We start from the raw sequence: 21,440 nt of genomic DNA, 5'->3' as shown, positions 1-21,440 counted from the left end.
AGGGCCGGAGCCCAGCCCAGGGGCGTGGCGGCCCGGGACCCGCCCGCTCCTCTCTGGGACTTGTAGTCCTCCAATAGGCTCTTTGTAGCTCCGCGCGTCGGGCGTCGAACTTCATCTCCCGGGAGGCATTGCAGTTAGCCGGCCCGCTCCCGCCCCGCCCCCACCCGCGCTCAGGCCGGCTGGTCTTAAAGGGGACGCAGCTTGAGTGGCGGTTCGCGGGGTGGCCCCCGCTCGGCTCCGCCCCTTTTCCCGCACCTCGCCCCTCCCCCCCACTTCGCCCCGCAGCCCTGTGGCTACGCCGTTGAGTCGAGCTCCCCAGTTACAGACTTGTGCAGGGCCGGGTGGAGAGGTTGGGCTTTGCAGTGGAAGCAGCATCCCTGCCGTCTGGGACTTGGCGGCGGGCGCCCCCACTCCGGGGAAAGCCAAGGACCCGCCCTGACCTCGCCTGGCCCAGCCTGGCTCCTTCCCGGCCAGAGCTCCCCTCCTTAGGAGCTGACTCCTGAGGCCGGGGCCATCAGGCTTCCGAAGGTAAGGGAGCTGGGGCGTGTGTGCGGGTTGGGGGAGGGAGTGTCTGAACCATCCTTCTGATGGTTCGAGAGCCCGGACACGCGCGTGGGGCTCTGAGAATCCGGGGCTGGGAGGCGGGAGGTCTGGGTGCATAATGGGCCTGGCTGTGTGACCTTGGGCGAGTAGCTGCCCCTCTCTGGGCCTCCATCTCCTCCTTCATCAATTGTGTACATAGAGACCCCGCCCCTGCCCCCGCCCCCCTCAGGGTTGAGGGCACCGGCGCCTAACATATGAAGCTCACCGGCCTTTCCTGAGATCCGCAGCCCCAGTCTGGGCTGGGAGCAGGTGCAGTGGTATAACTGGAGGGGGTGGGATGGGGCCGAGGTGGGTTACAAACTGGGGGCGCCCAAGAGGCCACCTGCGCTTGGAATGGGCTCTGCTATTCTCTGCATTCTCGGCCAGGGCGTACTCCAGCTACAAGAAGCCTTGTGAACAGGAGACCCCGGATATGTCAGCCTGGTGCCCGCCCAGAAAGCCTGGGGTTGGGTGGGGATGGGGGCATGGCCATCAGAAGTGTGTGAGGGGCCCATTGCTTATGTGTTTCTGAGAAGGGAATATATCCCACCTCCTTCTCTTCCCTTCCTCAGTTCCCCTTCAATAAAACTGTAGGTAGTTTTTACTGATAACCTCTCCCCACCTCCTTTTTTTCCCCCTTTATTTCGGGGTGACAGTTTGGTGGCCCAAATGAAGGTCTCCCGGTAGTATGGCAAGGGGATCCTTCCCGGGGCTGCCTTGCATAGAAGTTCAGTTAAAAAAATCCAGAGAGGAATGCTGCTGTCCAGAGGCCTGAGGGACCAGGGATGGAGAGCTTCTGGGTGTTAGGAAGGACAGCCTGGTGCTCCCCTCCCCCCTCCCACAGGCAGCTCCAGCACCCAGGGGAGCCAAAGGAGGGAGACTGGGTCTGAGGGTCAAAGAGGAAAGGAAATGGGCTTCTCAGTGCTGGGCTGCTGGGGTGGGGGTGGCAGGGGGGTTGCGGTGCGCGCTCCGGCATCTGAAGAGATTGAGTGAGACCTTGAAGCACCCTTCCCTGTCCCAGGAGATTCTGTGAGCTTTCTACCTCAGAGTTAACCAGGAACAGTCTTCTTTGTTTGTTTTCTTTTTCTTCAGCTCTGGTTGTTGGAGTCATTTCTAGAATGGCCCATCCAGTGACCTCTGTAGGGGCTCTCTTGGCTGAGGTTTTCAGATTCTCAGGGTTGTGGATATGCACGACTGGACCTGTCCAGGGGGCAGTGAATGGACCAAGGGTGAGGCCTGTCCCTGGAAGGAGCTTTTCTAGCGACATCCTTGGTTTTATCTCATCTTGCTGTCCTGTCTTTTGGTCACTTGGCACTCCTTCACCTCTGTGCCCGGTCCTGTGCTGGACACTGGGCACAGATAGGGGAATTGGACCTACTTCCTCCCAAAAGAGATCCCCACCTGGTGGGGGAGAAGGATATAAAATCAATCTGGTTCCATTGCCGAGGGATGAAAGAAGTGAAGACGGCCTTGGAAGGCCAAAGCCCAGAGACTTGAGTTGCAGGGGGGATTTGGAAAGGCTTCCCAGAGGAGGGGTCATGTGACCTGGGTATTGAAAAATGAGTCAGAATTTGCCAGGAGAGAAAAGAGAGAAGCCCTTTCCCAGCAGAGAAAACGTCCCCAAAGTGTCGAGCAGGAAAAAGCCCACTGCCCAAATTCCTGTAGATTTACCACCACCAAATGGAGTTTGTCAAGTTCATCTCTAACCCTGCCCCATATTAGCTTAGTGTCACAGAAAAGACTTGAATGACAGGCTCAGGAGTTTGGACTTTACCTTGAAAGGGTTGGGGAAACCTTGAGGGTTCTGAGCAGGGGCATGGCAGGATGGAGTTTATTATCTAATGAGGTTGATCTGCCGATATTTGCAGGGTGAGTGGGAGAGACCGGGGAGGGATGGGGAAGTCTGAGCTGGGACCCAGGGAGAGAGTGAGGCAGGGCATTGTGCTCACATGCACAACACACAGGGTGCTTTGGGGTTGATGAGTGATGGACAGTGGGTACATTCAGTCTCTATCATGCAGGAACAGAGACTGTCAATATACCTTGGAAAGGCGGAGGGTCACTTAAGAGGGACAGTTAAAGGGACCTGGGCTTTCCAGGGGAGGAGTCGTGATTTTCTTCTCGTGTGCTTTCCCACTTCCTGGAGCAAGCTGGATGTTGCTGGAACTCCCAGGCTGCCCAGGTCAGCAGTGAGAGATATAAGCCAAGGATGTGGGGAGGAGCCGCAGCACTGGCTGGGAAAGGCTAAGGAGTGAGCAGGTGGTCATCTCCCATTTGGGGCTTCATAGGCTCCGAGAGGTGGGAAAACACCAGCCTTGACGGTTGTGGCCACAGTGGGGGTAGTAGCTGGACTATTTCTGAAACCTGGACTCTGTGCTCCTACACATGCCTCTGGTGGAGGTTGGATTGGGGAAGGGAAAATGGGGATTGGTTGAGAGGCTACTGCACTAGTCCAGGCAAGAGGTAGAAAGGAGCTGATACTGGGCGGGGCTGGAGCTCAGGAGAAAGAATGGAAATGATGAGTTGGCAGTGAGGGTTAACAGATGAAATTCCTTCCAGAATCAGCTGGATCAGGAGTATGCGTCTCCTTGTCTCCAGACAGTATCAGTTTTGCTTCTTAGTGCAGATTTCCCAAGAATAGACTCTTATTTTTTCTCATCTATTATCCAGCCCTTGGCTCATCTATTATCCTTCCCTAGTGGCTCAGATGGTTAAAGAGTCTGCCTGCAATGGAGGAGACCTGAGTTTGATCCCTGGGTTGGGAAGATCCTTTGGAGAAGGAAATGGCAACCCACTCTTGTCTGGAGAATTCCATGGATGGAGAAGCCTGACAGGCTACAGTCCATGAGGTCACAAAGAGTCGGACACGACTGAGCAGCTAACACTGTATCTAGGCCTTGATGTGCCTGGTGACTTGAGGGATCTCGTTTTCCTGACCAGGGGCTGAACCGAGGCCATGGCAGTGAAAGCACCGAATCCTAACCACTAGCCCACCAGGGACCTCCCTGCCCTCTCCACCTCATCAGCAGTAGGCTGAGAGTGGTCCCCATTTCCAGATGAGAAGGCTGAGGAGTCTCAGGAGGGACTCACCCAAGGTCACCTGGTGATTCTGAGGCAGAGAACCCGAGTCTTCTAGTCTGATGCAGGCTCTTTTGGGGGAGGGCACGGCTGCTGTTTGCTGCTGCATTTGGCATGGGGTAGGTGCCTCTTGGGTCAGAGCCAGCATTGATAGGGCGTATCCTCCTCCATAGCCTAGAAGGAAGGTAGTTCCCCACTCTCCCCGCAGCCCCCCCACCACACCGAGGAGCACTGGCAGTCTGCTTCCTCTTCCCCAAGAGAGGCCGAGTGCAGGTTCTAATCCCACCCTGCCAAGGCACGTCTTTGTCCCTTTTGGTTCTCAGCTTCCCAACCCGTGCCATGGGGAGAGCAGGCATTATTCTGCCTCCCTTCTGTGGCCTGGAATGGGTCAGGTGAGGTCCATGCCTCTAAAAACCCCATTGCATGAATGCATCCAGTATATTGCTGAGTGGGTTCGTTGGTGACCATGGTGACAGCTGACCTCAGACTGCCTGCGTGGGAGTAGGGGCAGGTAGACAGGGCTTGCCAGAGTGGTCAGGCCACAGACTGCACAGAGGCTGCACGGCTGTCCTTGGAGATCACATCCTCATAGAATGGCTCCACTGACCGAGCTCCCAGCTGCCAGGCACAGACCACCTTATGAGGCAGGTATCAAGTAGAACAATAGGAAATTGCCAGCCTCTGATCCCTCGCTTTTTATCCCCATTTTACAGAAAAGAGGCTCATGCTCTTATGTGGTCAAGGTCACACAATGAGTTGCAGGACTAAATGGGATTTATTCCAGGTCACACTTGAATGCAGGACTCCTCGTTCCTAATTTGATTTTCTTTCTACTTCCAGAGCCTTCCTTAGCGCCAGAACTCTATTTATGCCTGCCCTAGGTCTTTTCCCTCCACATATGATGTCAATATCTCATTGATTAGGATTTCTCCTTTGTTGCCTGAACACCAGGGTTTCTCAGCATTTTGGGTTGAAAGTATTAAGTCCACTAGTCTGGAGGGTAGGGGTTTGGGGGATGGTCCGCAAGAGACTGCCCAGGAAAGAGAGGACCAGAGCTGAAGGCAGACTCATTTTTAAAGACACTTTTAAAGGCCTTTTGAGAGCATACCCTACTTACATTGGCACTCCACCAATGCATCTGTCTCCACCACCGGACTGGAATCTCCTAAGGGCGAGGACTTTGCTTCTAAAGCAAAAAGCATTGACACTTTCTGAGCACTTTCTTGTGCCCAGCACCATGCTAAGGCCTTTATATTTGTCTTCACAACAGCCCTACAGGGTGGAAATAGAGGCTCAGAGAGCCTCTATCATTCTGGATGGTAAGCAGAATGGATCCCGGATGACTCTCAAAGAATAGGGTCTAACACCATTCCAGGCTTGGGGGGTATGAACTTGTACTAAATGCTCAGGTCATTCTGAAGCAGCGAGGCCAGCATTCAGGAACTGCTATCTGTGCCCTAGCTACACCCTCTAACCACAGTAAACTCCTCAGGGGCACCTACTCTGCAGTGACTGGTCCCTACCTGGAGGAGCTCACAATCTGGTGAGAGAGAGAGAAAAATGAGTCCATTGCATTGTAACACTTGTAGTAATGGAGGTTTGGTCTCAGTGGAGAGCTAGGACAGAGAAGGGAGTGTCTCCATAGGGCCTGGCACATAGCTGGGGGTCCCACAGTATCTGTGGTTTTGAATAAAAGTTTCTGGCCCATCATCTATGAAATTTCTGGCATGTCTTCACACCTACTCCAGGTCTTAAGAGAGTAGTTTTTACTGACCCAATAAGTTTAATTAAACAATTACCATATACTGAGCCTTATACTGGGTCCTGCCCGGTATGAGATTAAACAAAAGAAGCAAAGAAATGATCCTGCCCTTTAGGACCTGAACCTGTGGGAACCAGCATGAGAGTCAGGAATCACAGTGGGTCAGTTTAGGATGAAGTCTTCCAGAAAACAGCCCAAATGGAGAAGGGCAGAGGTTTGGCTCAGAGGAATAAGGAATAACTCTCAACATACACTGCATCTGCTCATTCAGCAGATCCCTACTGTGTGCTAGGCACTGTGCTAGGTACTGGGGATACTGTGGTGAACAAAACCTGACTTGGTTCCTGCCCTCAGGAATCTATATATTAATATAGTGCAGGAGGATGACCCCAACCAAGAAATCATGATTAGTGCTCTATAGCAGGATAGGATGCTGTGAAACTGTTAACAGGGGTGTTTGACCCATACAAGGATGTCAGGCAGGCCCTCCGTGAGGAAGAAGTTGGAGCTGAGGTTTGTAGTGTTAGCCAACCAGGGAGAGGTGGGACAAGCAAGTGCAAGCGCCCAGTGGCAGGGAGGATACAGTGAGCCCAGAGTGAGGGTCTGATGTGGGCTGAGGCTCGGGTGGTGACAGGGCCCCCTTGTGCAGGGCTGAGCACAAAGACAAGGTGCTCTGCCTTGGTGGAGGAGATTCGAATCCATACAACCCGGCACTGTGTGATCCCAGCTACAGTGGACGCAGTGGCCAGTGGAGGTGGCTGTAGAAATCCAGTTGAGGGTTGAATTCAAGCCTGGAGGTCCAGGGAGTTCTAATTAAGGTCTGGGTGTTTTAAGTGGGCTTTAGAGGAAAAACAGGACTTTGCCTGGTTGTATGAATATGTGTTCATGGTGGAGGTCTTGGGAGATAGGATGTTTCAGGCGAAAGGCACAGTGAACACAAAGAGGAAAAGGGTAGGTCATTTGAGAAAGAGCAAGAAGCTGACTAGGGGCGGAATAAAGTGTGCAGGGATCTCTGGAAGCCCTGTCAGCCCTCCTTCCTGGAGGAGTGATTTGTGTGTGCACACAGCTCATCTTCCCGCAGGACATGACTTGGCCAGGGCTCTGGACAGCAGCTTCTAGATCCAGCTCTTACCTGCCTTGCCAAGAATGGACTAGGTGGTCAGGGAGGCCCGTGGGTGGAGGTGGGAGTGGGTGGGGGAGAGGCAAAGGGGCGGAGCAAACGGGAAGACTCAGATGTTGCCTTTGTGAGATGCATCAGCAATAATTACAATCCACTGGGGCTTATTATGTGCCAGGCGTTGTGCTTTTACCTCATTGGGATACCTCCCAGGGACGAACGCATCCTTGCCCCATTTCACGGATGGGGAGCTGGGGCCCAGAAAGGTTGAGCTGCTCGCCCCCAAGTCTCAGCACGCAGGGGACCACGTTGGGGGTGGGGGTGGGGCTCGGTCCTGTCGGGCAGATTGTGACCCTGCTCCCTGTCCCCTGCAGCCTGGCCACCATGGACAAGATCCTGGAGGCCGTGGTGACATCATCATACCCGGCGAGCGTGAAGCAAGGGCTCGTGCGGCGCGTGCTGGAGGCGGCGCGGCAGCCGCTGGAGCGCGAGCAGTGCCTGGCGCTGCTGGCGCTGGGTACGCGCCTCTACGTGAGCGGCGCCGACGAGCTGCCCCGCCGCGTGGGCTGCCAGCTGCTGCATGTGGCCGGCCGCCACCACCCGGAGGTCTTCGCCGAGTTTTTCAGCGCGCGCCGCGTGCTGCGCCTCCTCCAGGGAGGCGCCGGGCCGCCGAGCGCCCGCGCGCTGGCCTGCGTGCAGCTCTGCCTGCAACTGCTGCCCGAGGGGCCCGGAGCCGACGAGGTGTTTGCGCTGCTGCGGCGCGAGGTGCTGCGCACGGTGTGCGAGCGCCCGGGCCCCGCGGTCTGCGCGCAGGTGGCGCGGCTGCTGGCACGGCACCCGCGCTGCGTCCCCGACGGCCCTCACCGCCTGCTCTTCTGCCAGCAGCTTGTGCGCTGCCTCGGCCGCTTTCGCTGCCCGGCCGAGGGGGAGGAGGGCGCTGTGGAGTTCCTGGAGCAGGCCCAGCAGGTGAGCGGGCTCCTGGCGCAGCTGTGGCGCGCGCAGCCTGCCGCCATCCTGCCCTGCCTCAAGGAGCTGTTCGCCGTTATCTCCTGCACAGGTGCGTGTGCCCTGGGGCCGCAGTGGGGCTCGTGCGTGCAGTCTTCTGCGTGGCGCGCCCCCTTGGTGGTGTGGTGTATGCACAGGGGTGTGTGAGGGGATGTGCCTTTACTTAGCAGGCCCCTCCTGAGCTCCTGCGGGTGGAGGTGGGGGCTCCGATCCTGTGGTCCGCTCCTCTGGCCAGGAGGAGTCGGGGGAGGGGGGTGAGTGAGTCAACAGGAAGCGGGGGATGGTCATCATGCTCTGTGGGTCAGGTGAGTTTCCAAGTGATGATTTTTGAGGCTGACCTTGAGAGCTGGGCAGCGCCAGGCAGCAGGGGTAGGGTGCTCAGGGCAGGCAGAGCGATAGATCCAGAGACGTGATGGAGCCTGTACCTGGCAACTGTGAACTGTAAATCTTGGCTGTTGACAGCTGTGGAAATTGGACTGTAGTTTAAATGACTAAAATAAAATTTGTGCCTTCCCTGATTATAGGGTTGTTCATGGGAAAGGAAGGGAATGCACCTGGCAGGAGGAGGAACCAAGGCTGGGTGTGTAAGGACCTAGGTCTTTCATACAATTGGGCAACACATTTTGATGACTCATTTTTTTTTTAATGTCTATTCGGTTCACCGGGAATGTCTTCCCTCCCCTCAAGTCACATTGCCCTCCTTCCTGTTCTTTCCAGCGCCACTGTTACTATCTAAGGGCCTGGCCTATACAGGCGTAGTTAGGGGTTAGTACTTTTTTCTTTGCTCAGCTCAGGGCCAAAGCAGTGCCAGTGAAGGTCTGTTGAGTGAATGAGCTAAGATGAGATAGAGGCCAGGATGCTGTAGGAGGTGAGGAGGAGGCCCCAATGTGCTCTTTGCAGAGGGCCCCTAGTTCCTTGGCAGCATGAAAGACATGGGGTGCTAGGGGAGGGGTGGGGCCCATCTGTCCTCCAAGCTCAGCCCCCGCCCCTGTTCCAGAGGAGGAGCCACCGTCTAGTGCCCTCGCCAGTGTGGTCCAGCACCTCCCACTGGAGCTCATGGATGGTGTCGTCCGGAACCTCAGCAATGATGACAGTGTGACGGACTCCCAGATGCTGACTGCCATCAGCAGGTGGGCTGAGAGACGAGTGGTGGTCAGGTCTCTCTCTGTGTCCCAGAAGCCCCTTCCACTGGGTGGGATTGCTGGGCTAGATTTAGTGTCAGAGGGCCCAGGCCCTCATGCTTGTTCAGTCCATCCATCCTTTGAGCCCTTCCTGTGCCAGGCCCAGGGCTGCAGGTGGGAGACACAGAGAGCTTTGCTCTAGTGATGCTCTCGGGCTGGATACCAACTCTGTGACCCTAGACCAGTCAGCGGACTCTCTGAGCTTCAGTTGTCCCATCTGTAATAGCAGAGGTAGTATACAAAGTTGTTCGGCCCCCATGGGGTCAATGATAGGAGATGAAAGCACTTTATGAAGTGCTTTTTGAGTTTGGCAAGTATGGTAAACAGAGTTTGGGTACTTTTCAGCTCACAGAGCTCTTGCACATCCCCCACCTCATGTGAACATCATCACACCTGTGATCTAGCCACACCTGCCTGGCCGGTGATCTCAGAATATGACACCTACCCTCCTGCCTGCAGGCCTTTGGCTCTGCAGACTCCATCCGCCTGGCATCCCGCCTCCCCCTACCATTCTTTCCATTCCTGTGTGCAGATCCACTGTCTCCTCCATTGGGCCTTCCCGGATTCCTTATCTTTAGTAGGTGAGAGAGTGGGCTCTAGAAATAAACTGCCTGAGTTCAAGTCTTGGCTCTCCCACTTCTTGCCTGTGTGATTCTGGGCAAGTTACTCAACCCCTCTCTGCCTCAGCATCCTCATGTGTAATTTGTAGTATAATTGGACCCATCTTACAGGGTTGTTGTGAGGAATTGAATTAGGTAAAATGAGATGTTACATCGTGCCTAGAATAGTGCCGTGGTAGCTGTTACTACCATATTTACTACTTTTTTGCTTTTCTTTGTGGTAGGAGCTTCCGAGTATAAAAATAATGATATTAGTGCTTTTTTTCCCGAGTACCTACTGTGTGGCAGCTTCATGCTCCATGCATGCAGGTGTTATTTTGTGCGGAGGTCACATGGGTTAATACATGTAAGGCAGAGCAGTGCCTGTTGCAGATTGAATGAATGTCATTGGTTAGCCATTGTTATCTCTTAATCCATACAACAGCCCTGTGAGGTAGGTGTCGTCTCTATTTGACAGAGGAAGAAACTGAGGCTAAAGAGAGTAAGTGACTTGCTCCAGGTCACAAGCGAAGGTTTGCGGGAGCCAGAGCTTCTGGCCTGGGGGCAGTACTTCTCCTGCCATTGGGCCGCACAGTCCAGGCAGAGGCAGCTGAAAGCCCTGCTCTGCCGCTGCAGCGCAGTGTGTGTGGGGTGAGGTTTGGGACGTTGAGAGGGCCTGGCTTCCCTCCTGCCGGGCCGGGAGCCCCAGTCTCTGCCGGCTGCCTGTGCTTGGCTCGTTTGTAGTCCCCAGGGTGTCCTGTTCATCCTCCAGACCCCAGGGCCGCCCTGTGTAGGTGTGAGTCGGGGGGGGGGTCTCAGTTCAGTATGGCTGGTCCCTGGGCTGCCCGCTCCCAGGCGTTTGGGACTCCCCGGTCCTTGCGTCACTGTCACTCCCCTCACCAGGATGATCGACTGGGTGTCCTGGCCCCTGGGGAAGAATATTGACAAGTGGATCATTGCACTGCTGAAGGGTCTGGCCGCTGTTAAGAAGTTCAGCATCTTGATCGAGGTTTCACTCGCCAAAATTGAGAAGGTTGGTGGGCCCCTGTCCTAGCCCTGGCCTCTGGCCTTTCCCGCTGGTCTCTTGCCAGGGGCAGTGCAGGTCTGGGAGGCAGAGCACTGAGGCTCCCACCCACGCTCACAGTGACCGGGGACAATTCACTGCTTCCCCTGGGCCTCAGGTTTCCCCCATTCACTCCTCTGACTCTTCATTCAAGTGTGTGCGTCTATCACTTTTGGTCCATCCATCCATCCGATATCTGACTGTCTTGCTGTGCATTTCACCGGCTGTCCATCCACCTGAGTCTGTGAGCACCTCTGGGTTCTTGCTCCCTCATGGGTCTGCTGCTTCGACTCTGGAGTCTCTGGCCCCCTTTCAGGCCTGTGGCTACACTTGGCCCTGGGTGGCCAGGTCTGTGGTACTCCTGACCAGGGTGTTTTTTTTTTTCCAGGTTTTCTCCAAGCTTCTGTATCCCATTGTCCGGGGCGCTGCCTTGTCCGTCCTCAAGTACATGCTCCTGACCTTCCAGCACTCCCATGAGGCCTTCCACCTGGTAAGGGCCCCTGCATGTTGCTCCGAGGATGGGTGGGTGGCCCTGCATCCCCCACTGGTCTGGCTAGAGGCCAGATGTGTTGTCTCTGTTGGGGCTTAAGGTGATGGGGCTTGAAGGCTAAGACCTCCAGTACCTGGATGTTAGCACTGGAAGAGACTTGAGATCCAATTTTACAGATAGAAAACTGAGGCCAAAGAGTGCGTGTGACACTCCCCCTGGGCCCTGAGTAGAGTGACAGGCCTAGAATGAACGGCAGCGGTGTTTCTTGGGTGCCAGCTCTGTGGCAGACACAGTGCTAAAGACATTACCCATGTTCATTCATTTTACTCCCAGAGTAGCCCCAAGACAGAGGTTTCTGTCATTTTCTCTATTCTTCAACTGAAGAAACTGCAAATTAGGGAGATTAGATTGCATGTTGCAGGCACACTGCTGGTGAGTGGTACAGGGAAGATTCCAGCTGAGTTGGTCTCACTGAGTTGGTCTGACCCAATATAGGTTAGGAGTCCATCAGGAGTCCCATCTAAACTCTGCTGTCCATCAGCACCCAGGAGGCCTGGCCTCAGCTCTGGGCCCTCTCTGCTGCTTTCTGGGCCCTCCCTTGGGAAGAGCAGCCCGCAGCCCTGCAGAAGGGGCCTGGGATTCTTGTGGCCCCTGATCAGTGCTGAAACATGCTTCCTGACTTGCGCAGCGGGAAGAGCAGCGAACCAAGGATTGGGGTTGCGTGGGGTTGAGTCTCAGCTCTGGCATTGATCAGATGTGGTGGCCTTGGGCCAGACACTTAGCTCTCAGCGTGGGTTGGGGGTAAACCCTTAGGCTGGTGGAACAGGGTTAGATGAGGTCACATTTGTCATAGCCTGTTAGATACACGGGACTTGAGATATATACATATATATATATATATTTTTTTTTTTTCTCCCCATCCTTTTCCTGGGCTCTCCTGCTTCCAGTTTCTGTAGCCTGACTCTTCCATCCCTGGTACATTATTGTGTGGCTTCCCTATAGGTTTGAAAGTTAACACTCTATAGTACAGAGGAAAAAAAATGGGCTTTGGGTTCATACAGACCTGGCTCAGACAGCAACTTCTGCCATAACCCTTGGTGAAGTCCTTGGCAAATTACATAACCTGTCTGATTTAGTTTCTTCATCTATAAAATGGGGAGAGTCATCGCCACATGTCACTGTGAGGAGGAAGTGCTTCACACGATAAACGTTTGCTGCCACTCATCTCTGGCAGGGCTGCCACCAGCTGACCACACTGTGGCCCCAGCATCGCTCCTGGGTGACAGAGTAACCCGGGTCACTCTGGCCTTTGGGCTCTTCAGGGAGATCCATTGGCTGATACTCAATAGCTGGGGCTCAGGCCTTCCCTCAGCTGTGAGCAGGGATCTATTTGTCCCATTAAACAGATGAAGAGAGTGAGGCAGAGTATCCAAGGTCGTGTGTTGTAAAGAGTCAGCTGCCTGCAGAGCATAGAGCCCCATGCAGGTAAGGGGCACAGTGGTCAGGTGGGCACACCTCCCTGCTTTCAAGAATCTCTGGGTGCTTCCAGCATTGACCACTGCCCCACAACTCAGGCGGGGAAACTGGTGCTGACTAACCCTCCTCTGCTCTCACAGCTCCTCCCTCACATCCCCCCAATGGTGGCATCTCTGGTCAAGGAGGACTCCAACTCGGGGACCAGCTGCCTGGAGCAGCTGGCGGAGCTGGTCCACTGCATGGTGTTCCGGTTTCCCGGCTTCCCGGATCTGTATGAACCCATCATGGAGGCCATCAAGGTGAGCGACGGTCCCCACTGTTCCTGTACCCCACTCGGGCAGAGGTGCCAGTTTGGGCTTTGCTCAAGGCCACGCTGCAGATTGGTGGCAGCCGTCCATGCTTTAGCCCTTGACTGTCTCCCATCATCTCCCCCGGCCCATCCTGTGCTTCAGGCACCCTGAGCCACCTGCCATTCCCCTAGATGGATCTTCCTGTCTTGATTGTTCTGAGCCTTTGTATGTGCCAATCACTCTAACTTAAAGTCCTCTCTTGTTCTGCCTGGACAGCTCCTGCTCCTCCTCCTAAGCCTTCTTGAAGGCTCTGCTTAAGGGATACCTCCCTCAGGAAGCCTTCCCTGATGACTCTGAATGACCCCCCACCCCAGCCCTGCCCCTTGGCTGGATCTTGGCCTCTTTGAGCTTCCACAGCCCTAGTCCATCCCTCTGCCACACGTCGTCACTGTCTGTGTGTCAGTCTGCTCTTAGACTGAGCGCTCCAGGAGCAGACTTATGCCCCACTCTGTGCCAGGCCCAGGCTGGGAACTGGGGATCTAGGCATGAGGCAGATCAAATCTCCCTTTGAGAAGCTCACAGCCCTGTGGGGTGACTGACGTGTTTACTCATAAATCTGATCTAAGCAGGTTATGAAATGCATGTGAGAATCAGCCCAAGAGCAGTGAGGAGGCAGAGGAGGGACAGATCTCTTCCAGTCAGAGGAGGAGGCTGCAAGGAAGAAAAGGGCTTCTGAACCCAGCTTCATCTGAACAGCTAGGAGAATAACCAGTGTTGATAGCTAGAGTCACACTTGCCAGTGTCTTCCAATACATTCTGTCTTCTCTTGCTCACTAGAAACCTATGAGGCAGGTACTGATGTTGTTGCAGTTTCATAGATGAGGAAAATGAGACTCTGAGAGATGTGGTATTTTATTCACAGTCATGGAGATAGTGAGAGATGCAGCCAGGGCCCAGGGTTGCCGAGCCCTTTCCTACTGCGTGATACAGAGGACAGGTTCAAATGTGGGTGACGGATGTCCAGGTACGTGATGATCCTTTTAGGACGTCTGATCTGACTTCCATTTCTGTAACATAGCAGAAAAGTAACCTGAGAAATGTCCCATTGCAAAACACCCAGAAATGCTTGTTAAAATATAACAAACATCTTTTTAAGTATATAGCTGAGCTTGCAAGAGAGTAAGTAAGGATCCACAGGGGCCAAAAAGGAAGAGAAAATCAAATTCCAGAGTGGTGAATGAGAAGTGATACTCTTTAGCCATGAGGTGGGGAGGGAAGTTGGGTGAAATGGCCAACCTCAGCCCCCACGGGGCATGAACTGGTGGGGACAGGAGCTGAGGTTAGGGCCTGCCCCCAGGAGGGAGTTAATATCAAGGGGCCCCTGTAATTCGGGACCCAAGAAAGGCTTTACTATTAACAAATGATGTTCTAGAAAAAATACACATGGTCCCAAATAGACATCAAGGAAAGTTCTCTGGCTTGGATTGGGAAAAAAGACATTTGTCTTCACTGGACTGCTCTCATGTGGTTTTAGGAGTTCAGGTTCTTATCTTTTTTTGCAGTTATGGGACCCCTTAAGCTCAGATACTAACACTGAAAGTGGTCATAAACTTGTAATACCCAAGGGTTGCCTAATAAAAGCAGACAAGAAACAGCTTTCAAGCCACAAAGATAAAATTCTACTAAAGATGAGTTTATAATCCCCAGACTACAAAACACACAAGGGAACAATCCACCATGAATGAGAGTAGGTAAACACAACCTGTCATTTACTTGGATTTTTCTCAGTTCTTCCAATTGAGCATGAGAAAGAGTTTTTTGTTTTTTGTTTTTTTTTTTTTTTGAAACAGTCAGAAAAAACCAACAGTGTAGAAGCAGCTCCCTTATTAGATCATGAGCTCCTTGGCACTGGAGGTGGTTGAGCAGAGGAGACAGGACTCAAACTTGTTGAAAATGACTGTTCCTGTGAGCTTCTGATGGGCAGGGACCGTGTCGTTTTGATCTGTGTGTCTAATAAGTGAGTGAATGAACAGGACTGTGGTGTGACATATGGTATCATGGAGGTGTGAACAAAGAGGGAGCATGGCCCTGAACTGGGCACCAGGGGAAACTGACACGGAGGGAGATCCAGGTTTTGCACACTGGAGGCTATGGCCTGATCCAGAGGGGCAAGGTGCGTCTGCAAATACATATGCAACTGGCTGTAGGAAGTTAAGCTCTATAAGACAGGTGTAGATAGTGTGAGGGCCCCCACTTGAGAAGATTATGGGAAGTCTTCTGGAGAGGGGATGTATATAGACCTTGAGGGACAGGAACTGGGAGGAGGCGGCCAGGGGATAAGGTGTGGGAGCGAGAACGTGCACGTCCAGTTTGGTGGTCACGTGTGGTGGAAGAGGCGAGGCGAGGAGACGGGCAGAAGATGAGGCTGAGTGACTGCTCGGTCCAGCAGATCTGGGCTTCTCAACGTTTCCTCCGAAGTACTTGACCCCAGAAGAGGGGAGTTACCCCAAGCAGCCTGACACCAGCTCAGTTTCTGTAAAATCTCAAGTCATATCAAAGATTCAAGTATATACTTCATAAGTAGAAACATCTGTTTTAATAGAAACATATTTTTCTTCCTTGGATTTTAGCTAATATAGATCTAGGAAGATGTGTGATACTTGTTGTATGGCTTTGACTACCTTTTGGTACAAGCCAGTTTGAGAGGCAAGTCTGCAAAGTATTAATAGGATTTATTATTTATTAAATTCTTCCACATTTTATTCATCCTTTGAATTGCTGTTTTTTAGTTGCTAAGTCATGTCAGACTCTGCAACCCCATTGACTGTGGCCTGCCAGTCTCCTCTGTCTGTGGGATTTTGCAGGCAAGGATACTGGCGTGCGTTGCCATTTCCACCTCCAGGGAGTCTTCCCGACCTCTGTATACAGGCACCTTTATAAATTCTGGAAAGTTCTCTCACTTAGGCAGTTGTGTTAAGTTATGGCAGTTTCTCTGGGGGCTGTGGTCCTTGCTGAGGGAGCTACGTTTTATGTAGATTTCTAGTAACAGGAGGAGCTTGAACGTTATTTGAAAGTTTTTGTTTTATTCTCTTTATTCTCCTATGAGTACAAAGTTACCTTCTTTGGGGAAAATGACATTTGATTTTTTTTCCAGTGTGGATATTTTTGCATTTTGTGGTGTTGGGGGAGCAGGAAGTGTTGGTTCTGTCTTTTTGTCCCTATTTGTTTATGTTTTGTGTGGGGTGGGGTTGGATTGGGGATAGTAGGAAGAAAAAAGAAGGGACTACAAAGCTACTGAGCCCTTAGCTTCTTTTCTTTGGGTTTTCTGGTGGCTCAGCTGGTAAAGAATCTGCCTGCCAGTGCAGCAGATGCAAGAGTGGGTTCGATCCCTGGGTCGGGAAGATCCCCTGGAGGAGGAAATGGCAGCCCACTCCAGTAGTCTTGCCTGGGAAATTCCATGAACAGAGGAGCCTGGCTGGCCACAGTCCATGTGGTCGTAAAGAGTTGGACATGACTAAGCACACATGCCTAGCTTCTTACCTCAGGCACCTCCTGTATTTTTACTATCTGTGGGAGGTGACTGACTAATCTGATAAATTATCTGATAAACGATCATGGGAAATGAGTGAGCAAATGTATTAAACCACTGCTTGAGCCCTACCTTTTGCATTGATGAGGGCTTTCAGTGCTAAGCTGGTTTGAAGCTCAGGAACCTTAGACAGATCTAGGAACTGTGCTAAGATCTGGAAATAAGAACGGGGCTAGAGGAACTGTCATGAATACCGCTTAAATCTAGTGAATAATATTGCATTATTATGTTAGGGCGTTTTTCTTTAGACTATGTCATCCTTAGAGCCAGCGCTTTGGTTATACTCTCTTCAGTGCAGCTGTCCAGTGTGAAAAAGGGTAATGAATGGTCAAGTGTGCTAACCCTGCGCCTGTGACCAAGGACTCATACCTCAGACCCTCAGGATCCTCCCACCATCCTGACTGTGGGATCAGGTTCCCAGGGCTGTGCGTGTGTGTGCGTGTGTGTGTGTGTGTGCATGTGTGTGCATGCGTGTGTGTGTGTGTGTGTGTGTGTGTGTGTGTTGGTGACTAATTTGAAAAAGCTGACTGTGCGAACTTGAACGTGAAGAAGGTGTAAATAGGAGCAGGCCCGATGAAAGTATAGCGTGCTGAACTGACATACAGTAGGAGTGTCCTTATTTGACAGATGAGCAAACTGAGGTCCAGGGAGCTTAACTGGCTGAGTCAGGCTGGCTTACTGACCACAGCCAGAGAGCTGTGAGCCCAGGAGTCAGGACCAGGGTTGAGAGCTCAGCACGGCTGGATTGGGCCAGGGGGCCGGTGCTGTCATTGCTTAAAGTGTGTCTCATCCTGGGCTCATCTTAACACATAATAGAGTCTTGATTTATTGCCTCTTCAGAAAATCCTTTCTCTATCTGGGTCTTGGTTTTTTTCATCTACGTAGTGAAGATTTTACCCCTTTCTAAAGGCAGTTGTGGCATGAAAGATCATCTCGAAGGCCCACATGTCAAGATGAAAACCTAGAATATGTTGAAAGCAGGGGACTGTTCACACACATCTCTGTGACATTTTTTGGGTGGTGTGCTTGACCCGTGTGTAGTGGGCTATACTCCAGGGTTTCCTGGAGGAGGTGGTATTCTTACAGCTAACCCTGGTGCTCAGCGTCCCTCTGGCTTGTTCCTCACTCAGGACCTCCATGTTCCCAGTGAGGACCGAATCAAGCAGCTGCTGGGGCAGGACGCCTGGACCTCACAGAAGAGTGAGTTGGCCGGCTTTTATCCCCGGCTCATGGCCAAGTCAGACACGGGCAAGATTGGTTTAATCAACCTGGGCAACACGTGCTACGTGAACAGCATCCTTCAGGCCTTGTTCATGGCTTCCGAGTAGGTGCTGCTTTTATCTTTCTTGTCTGCCTCTGCCTGTCTGCTGGGCTTCCTGGTGTGTGGGGGTAGGGCTGGGGGTTGGAGATGGGGGGCTCCTGCTGTGTATCATGGGCACAGTTCCCTGAGGTCTGTGGGTATGTGAAGGGCAGGTGAAAGTTCCCAGAGAGCTGCAGGCCATTGTCTAGGCAATAGGTCAAGACTTGATGGGAACTGGAGGTGGGGATTTGGGGGCCAGGCTGCAGCAGGAAGTGGGTCTGCTGTGTTGGTCGACATCACTCACTTTTCTCCTAGAGTCTGAGAGGGTGGACAGTGTCTTCCACAGTAGAACTTCCACTTTCCTTGGCATTGCTGCTGCTGCTAAGTCACTTCAGTCGTGTCCGACTCTCTGCGACCCCAGAGACAGCAGCCCACCAGGCTCCCCCATCCCTGGGATTCTCCAGGCAAGAACACTGGAGTGGGTTGCCATTGCCTTCTCCAATGCATGAAAGTGAAAAGTGAAAGTGAAGTCTCTCAGTCGTGTCCGACTCCTAGCGACCTCATGGACTGCAGCCCACCAGGCTCCTCCGTCCATGGGATTTTCCAGGCAAGAGTACTGTAGTGAAACAAAATTGTTGTCAGTGGGTACCTATTCAACTGATGACTTGCTTAAAGATCAATCAAGGTTTCAGCCACAGAAGCAGACATACTTTCCTTCCTATTTTCCTTTTTTAATTAATTTATTTATGGCTGTGCTGGGTCATAGTTGCTTCTCGCCAGCTTCCCCTAGTTGGGATGAGTGGGAGCCACTCTGGTGGTGGTGTGCAGGCTTCTTGATGCGCAGGTTTCTCTTGCTGCGGAGCACAGGCTCCAGGTGCTCGGGTTCAGTAGTTGTGGCACGTGGGCTTGGTTGTCCCGAGGCGTATGTGTCTTAGTACCCAGACCAGAGATCGAACCCGTGTCCCCTGCGTTGGCAGGCAGATTCCCAGCCACTGGACCACGAGGGGAGGCACCTCAATTTTCTTTTTCTGTGTGTGTGTGTTTAAAAATGCACATAACAAAATTTACCATGTTAACCGTTTTTAAGTATACAGTTCAGTGGTGTCAGATTGTGTTCACAATTGTTGTGCAGCCGTCACTACCATCCATCCCTTTAACTCTTTTCCTGTTGTAAATCTGAAGCTCTACGCCTATTAAGTAATAACTGCCCATATTCCCATTCTCCCTTCCCCACAGCCTCTGGTAACCACCATTATACTTCCTGCCTCTGTGATTGTTGTCTCTGTGTTAAGTACCTCATATACAGTATTTGTCTTTTTGCTTTATTTCACTTAGTAAATATCTTTGAGATTCATCCATATAGAGCCAGTGCTTTGGTTATACTCTGCGTATCGCAGAATTTCTTTCCTTTTTAAAGGCTGGGCAATATTCCATTGTGTGTATAAACCACATTTTGGTAATCTGTTCATTGGCAAAATGATGTGTTTTACCTTCTGTGTTTTACCTGTTATGAACATGGGAGCACAAGTATCTCTTAGAGACCCTGCTGATGATTCTTTCAGATACATACCCAGAAGTGGAATTACTGGATCATTTGGTAATTCTGTTTTTTAGACTTTTTGAGGAACCTCTGTCTTGTTCTTTACAGTGACAGCACCAGTTTACATTCCTACAAACAGTACATAAAGGTATAGATTTCTCTATCTTTCCAACATTTCTGTTTTGTTTTGTTATTTGTTTTTTTAATAAGTCATCCAATATCAATAACCTCAGATATGCAGATGACACCACCCTTATGGCAGAAAGTGAAGAGGAGCTAAAAAGCCTCTGGATGAAAGTGAAAGAGGAGAGCGAAAAAGTTGGCTTAAAGCTCAACATTCAGAAAACGAAGATCATGGCATCTGGTCCCATCACTTCATGGGAAATAGATGGGGAAACAGTGGAAAGAGTGTCAGACTTTATTTTTTGGGGCTCCAAAATCACTGCAGATGGTGACTGCAGCCATGAAATTAAAAGACGCTTACTCCTTGGAAGAAAAGTTATGACCAACCTAGATAGTATATTCAAAAGCAGAGACATTACTTTGCCGACTAACGTCCCTCTAGTCAAGGCTATGGTTTTTCCAGTGGTCATGTATGGATGTGAGAGTTGGACTGTGAAGAAAGCTGAGCACTGAAGAATTGATGCTTTAGAACTGTGGTGTTGGAGAAGACTCTTGAGTCCCTTGGACTGCAAGGAGATCCAACCAGTCCATTCTGAAGGAGATCAGCCCTGGGATTTCTTTGGAAGGAATGATGCTAAAGCTGAAGCTCCAGTACTTTGGCCACCTCATGAGAAGAGTTGACTCATTGGAAAACACTCTGATGCTGGGAGGGATTGGGGGCAGGAGGAGAAGGGGACGACAGAGGATGAGCTGGCTGGATGGCATCATGGACTCGATGGACGTGAGTCTGAGTGAACTCCTGGAGTTGGTGATGGACAGGGAGGCCTAGTGTGCTGCGATTCATGGGGTTGCAAAGAGTCAGACACGACTGAGCAACTGAACTAACTAACTAACTAATAGGTGTAAGGGTTTCCCTGGTGGCTCAGTGGTAAAGGACCCACCTACCAATGCAGGAAATGCGAGTTTGATCCCTGGAGAAGGAAATGGCAACTCACTCCAATATTCCTGCCTGGGAAATCCCATGGAACAAAGGATCCTGACAGGCTATAGTCCATTGGGTCACAAAAGAGTCAGACATGACTTATCGATTAAACAGCAACAGTAACAAATGGGTGTGAGGTGGCATGTCATTATGGTTTTTAATTTGCCATTTCTGTAATGATTAGTGATGTAGAACGTCTTTTTATGTGCTTATTGGCCATTTGTGTCTATTCTTTGGCAAAAAGTCAGTTTAAATCCATTGCCTATTTTTGAATCAGGTTGTTTTTGTTGAGGTTTAGGAGTTTTTTTTTGTATTTTTTCTGAATATTAATCCCTTATCACATACATGATTGGCAAATATTTTTTTTCCCAGAGCCTTCTAGGGTTGTCTTTTTACTCTGTGGATAATCTTTTTTTAAAAAAATATATACTGCAATATAGTTGATTTACAATGTTCTGTTAGTTTCTGCTGTATAGCGAAATGAATCAGTTATACATAGACATATATCCACTCTTTTTTAGGTTCTATGTAGGCCACTGCAGAATATTGAGTAGCGTTCCCAGTTTTGTACAGTAGGTCCTTATTAGTTATCTATTTTGTATATAGTAGTGTGCCTATGTCAATCCCCATATCCCACTTTATCCCTCCTCCTCTCCTTTTCCCCCGGTAACTGATAACCATGACCAGTGTTGTTGTTGTTTTTTTTTTACATCTGTGACTATTTCTGCTTTGTAAATAAGTTCATTTGTACCATTTTTAAAGATTCTCTGTGGAGTGGATAGTCTTTTTTTGTTGTTGTTGTTGAAAGAGGTTGCTTTTTAAAAAATTTACTTTTATTGAGATATAATTGACATATAATGACATTAATTTCAAGTGTATTGTGTAGTGATTCAGTATACCATTAGTTGACCCTTGAACAACGTAGGTTTGAATTGCATGGGGCCACTTATATGTGGATTTTTTTCTCATGTTGGGAAAAGTTTTGGAGATTTGTGACAATTTGAGAAAAAATTGAAGGCAAACCTTGTAGCCTAGAAGGTATGTCATGAATATATGAAATATCTGTTGATATATAAATAACATAAAAAGTATGTGTTAACTGCTATGTTATCCTTAAGGCTTCTAGTTGACAGTAGGCTATTAGCAGTTATGTTTTTGGGGAGTCAAAAGTTATGCATGGATTTTTGACAGCATGGGGATTGGCATCCCTAATCTCTGCATTGTTCAAGGGTCAACCATATGTCTGTATTATGAAATGATCAC

The 21,440-nt window shown here is 51.0% G+C and overlaps 1 protein-coding gene across 1 annotated transcript in view; it reads left to right on the top strand.

The window, feature by feature from the left end:
• The window catches only part of USP35 (ubiquitin specific peptidase 35), a 65,964-nt gene continuing 44,695 nt past the window's right edge, over window positions 172–21,440 (top strand). The window contains exons 1-7 of the mRNA XM_018043072.1: window positions 172–528; window positions 6,914–7,596; window positions 8,542–8,674; window positions 10,228–10,357; window positions 10,776–10,877; window positions 12,494–12,652; window positions 17,363–17,556. Coding sequence (XP_017898561.1) covers window positions 6,924–7,596; window positions 8,542–8,674; window positions 10,228–10,357; window positions 10,776–10,877; window positions 12,494–12,652; window positions 17,363–17,556 — 1,391 coding nt within the window. The 5' untranslated portion in view covers window positions 172–528; window positions 6,914–6,923. The remainder of the gene's footprint in view (window positions 529–6,913; window positions 7,597–8,541; window positions 8,675–10,227; window positions 10,358–10,775; window positions 10,878–12,493; window positions 12,653–17,362; window positions 17,557–21,440) is intronic.

Source organism: Capra hircus, chromosome 29, assembly GCF_001704415.2.
Source record: "Capra hircus breed San Clemente chromosome 29, ASM170441v1, whole genome shotgun sequence".
Classification (NCBI taxonomy): Eukaryota; Metazoa; Chordata; class Mammalia; order Artiodactyla; family Bovidae; genus Capra; species Capra hircus.
Note: the sequence above shows the minus strand (reverse complement) of the source record. Positions and strands in the feature narration are given on the sequence as shown.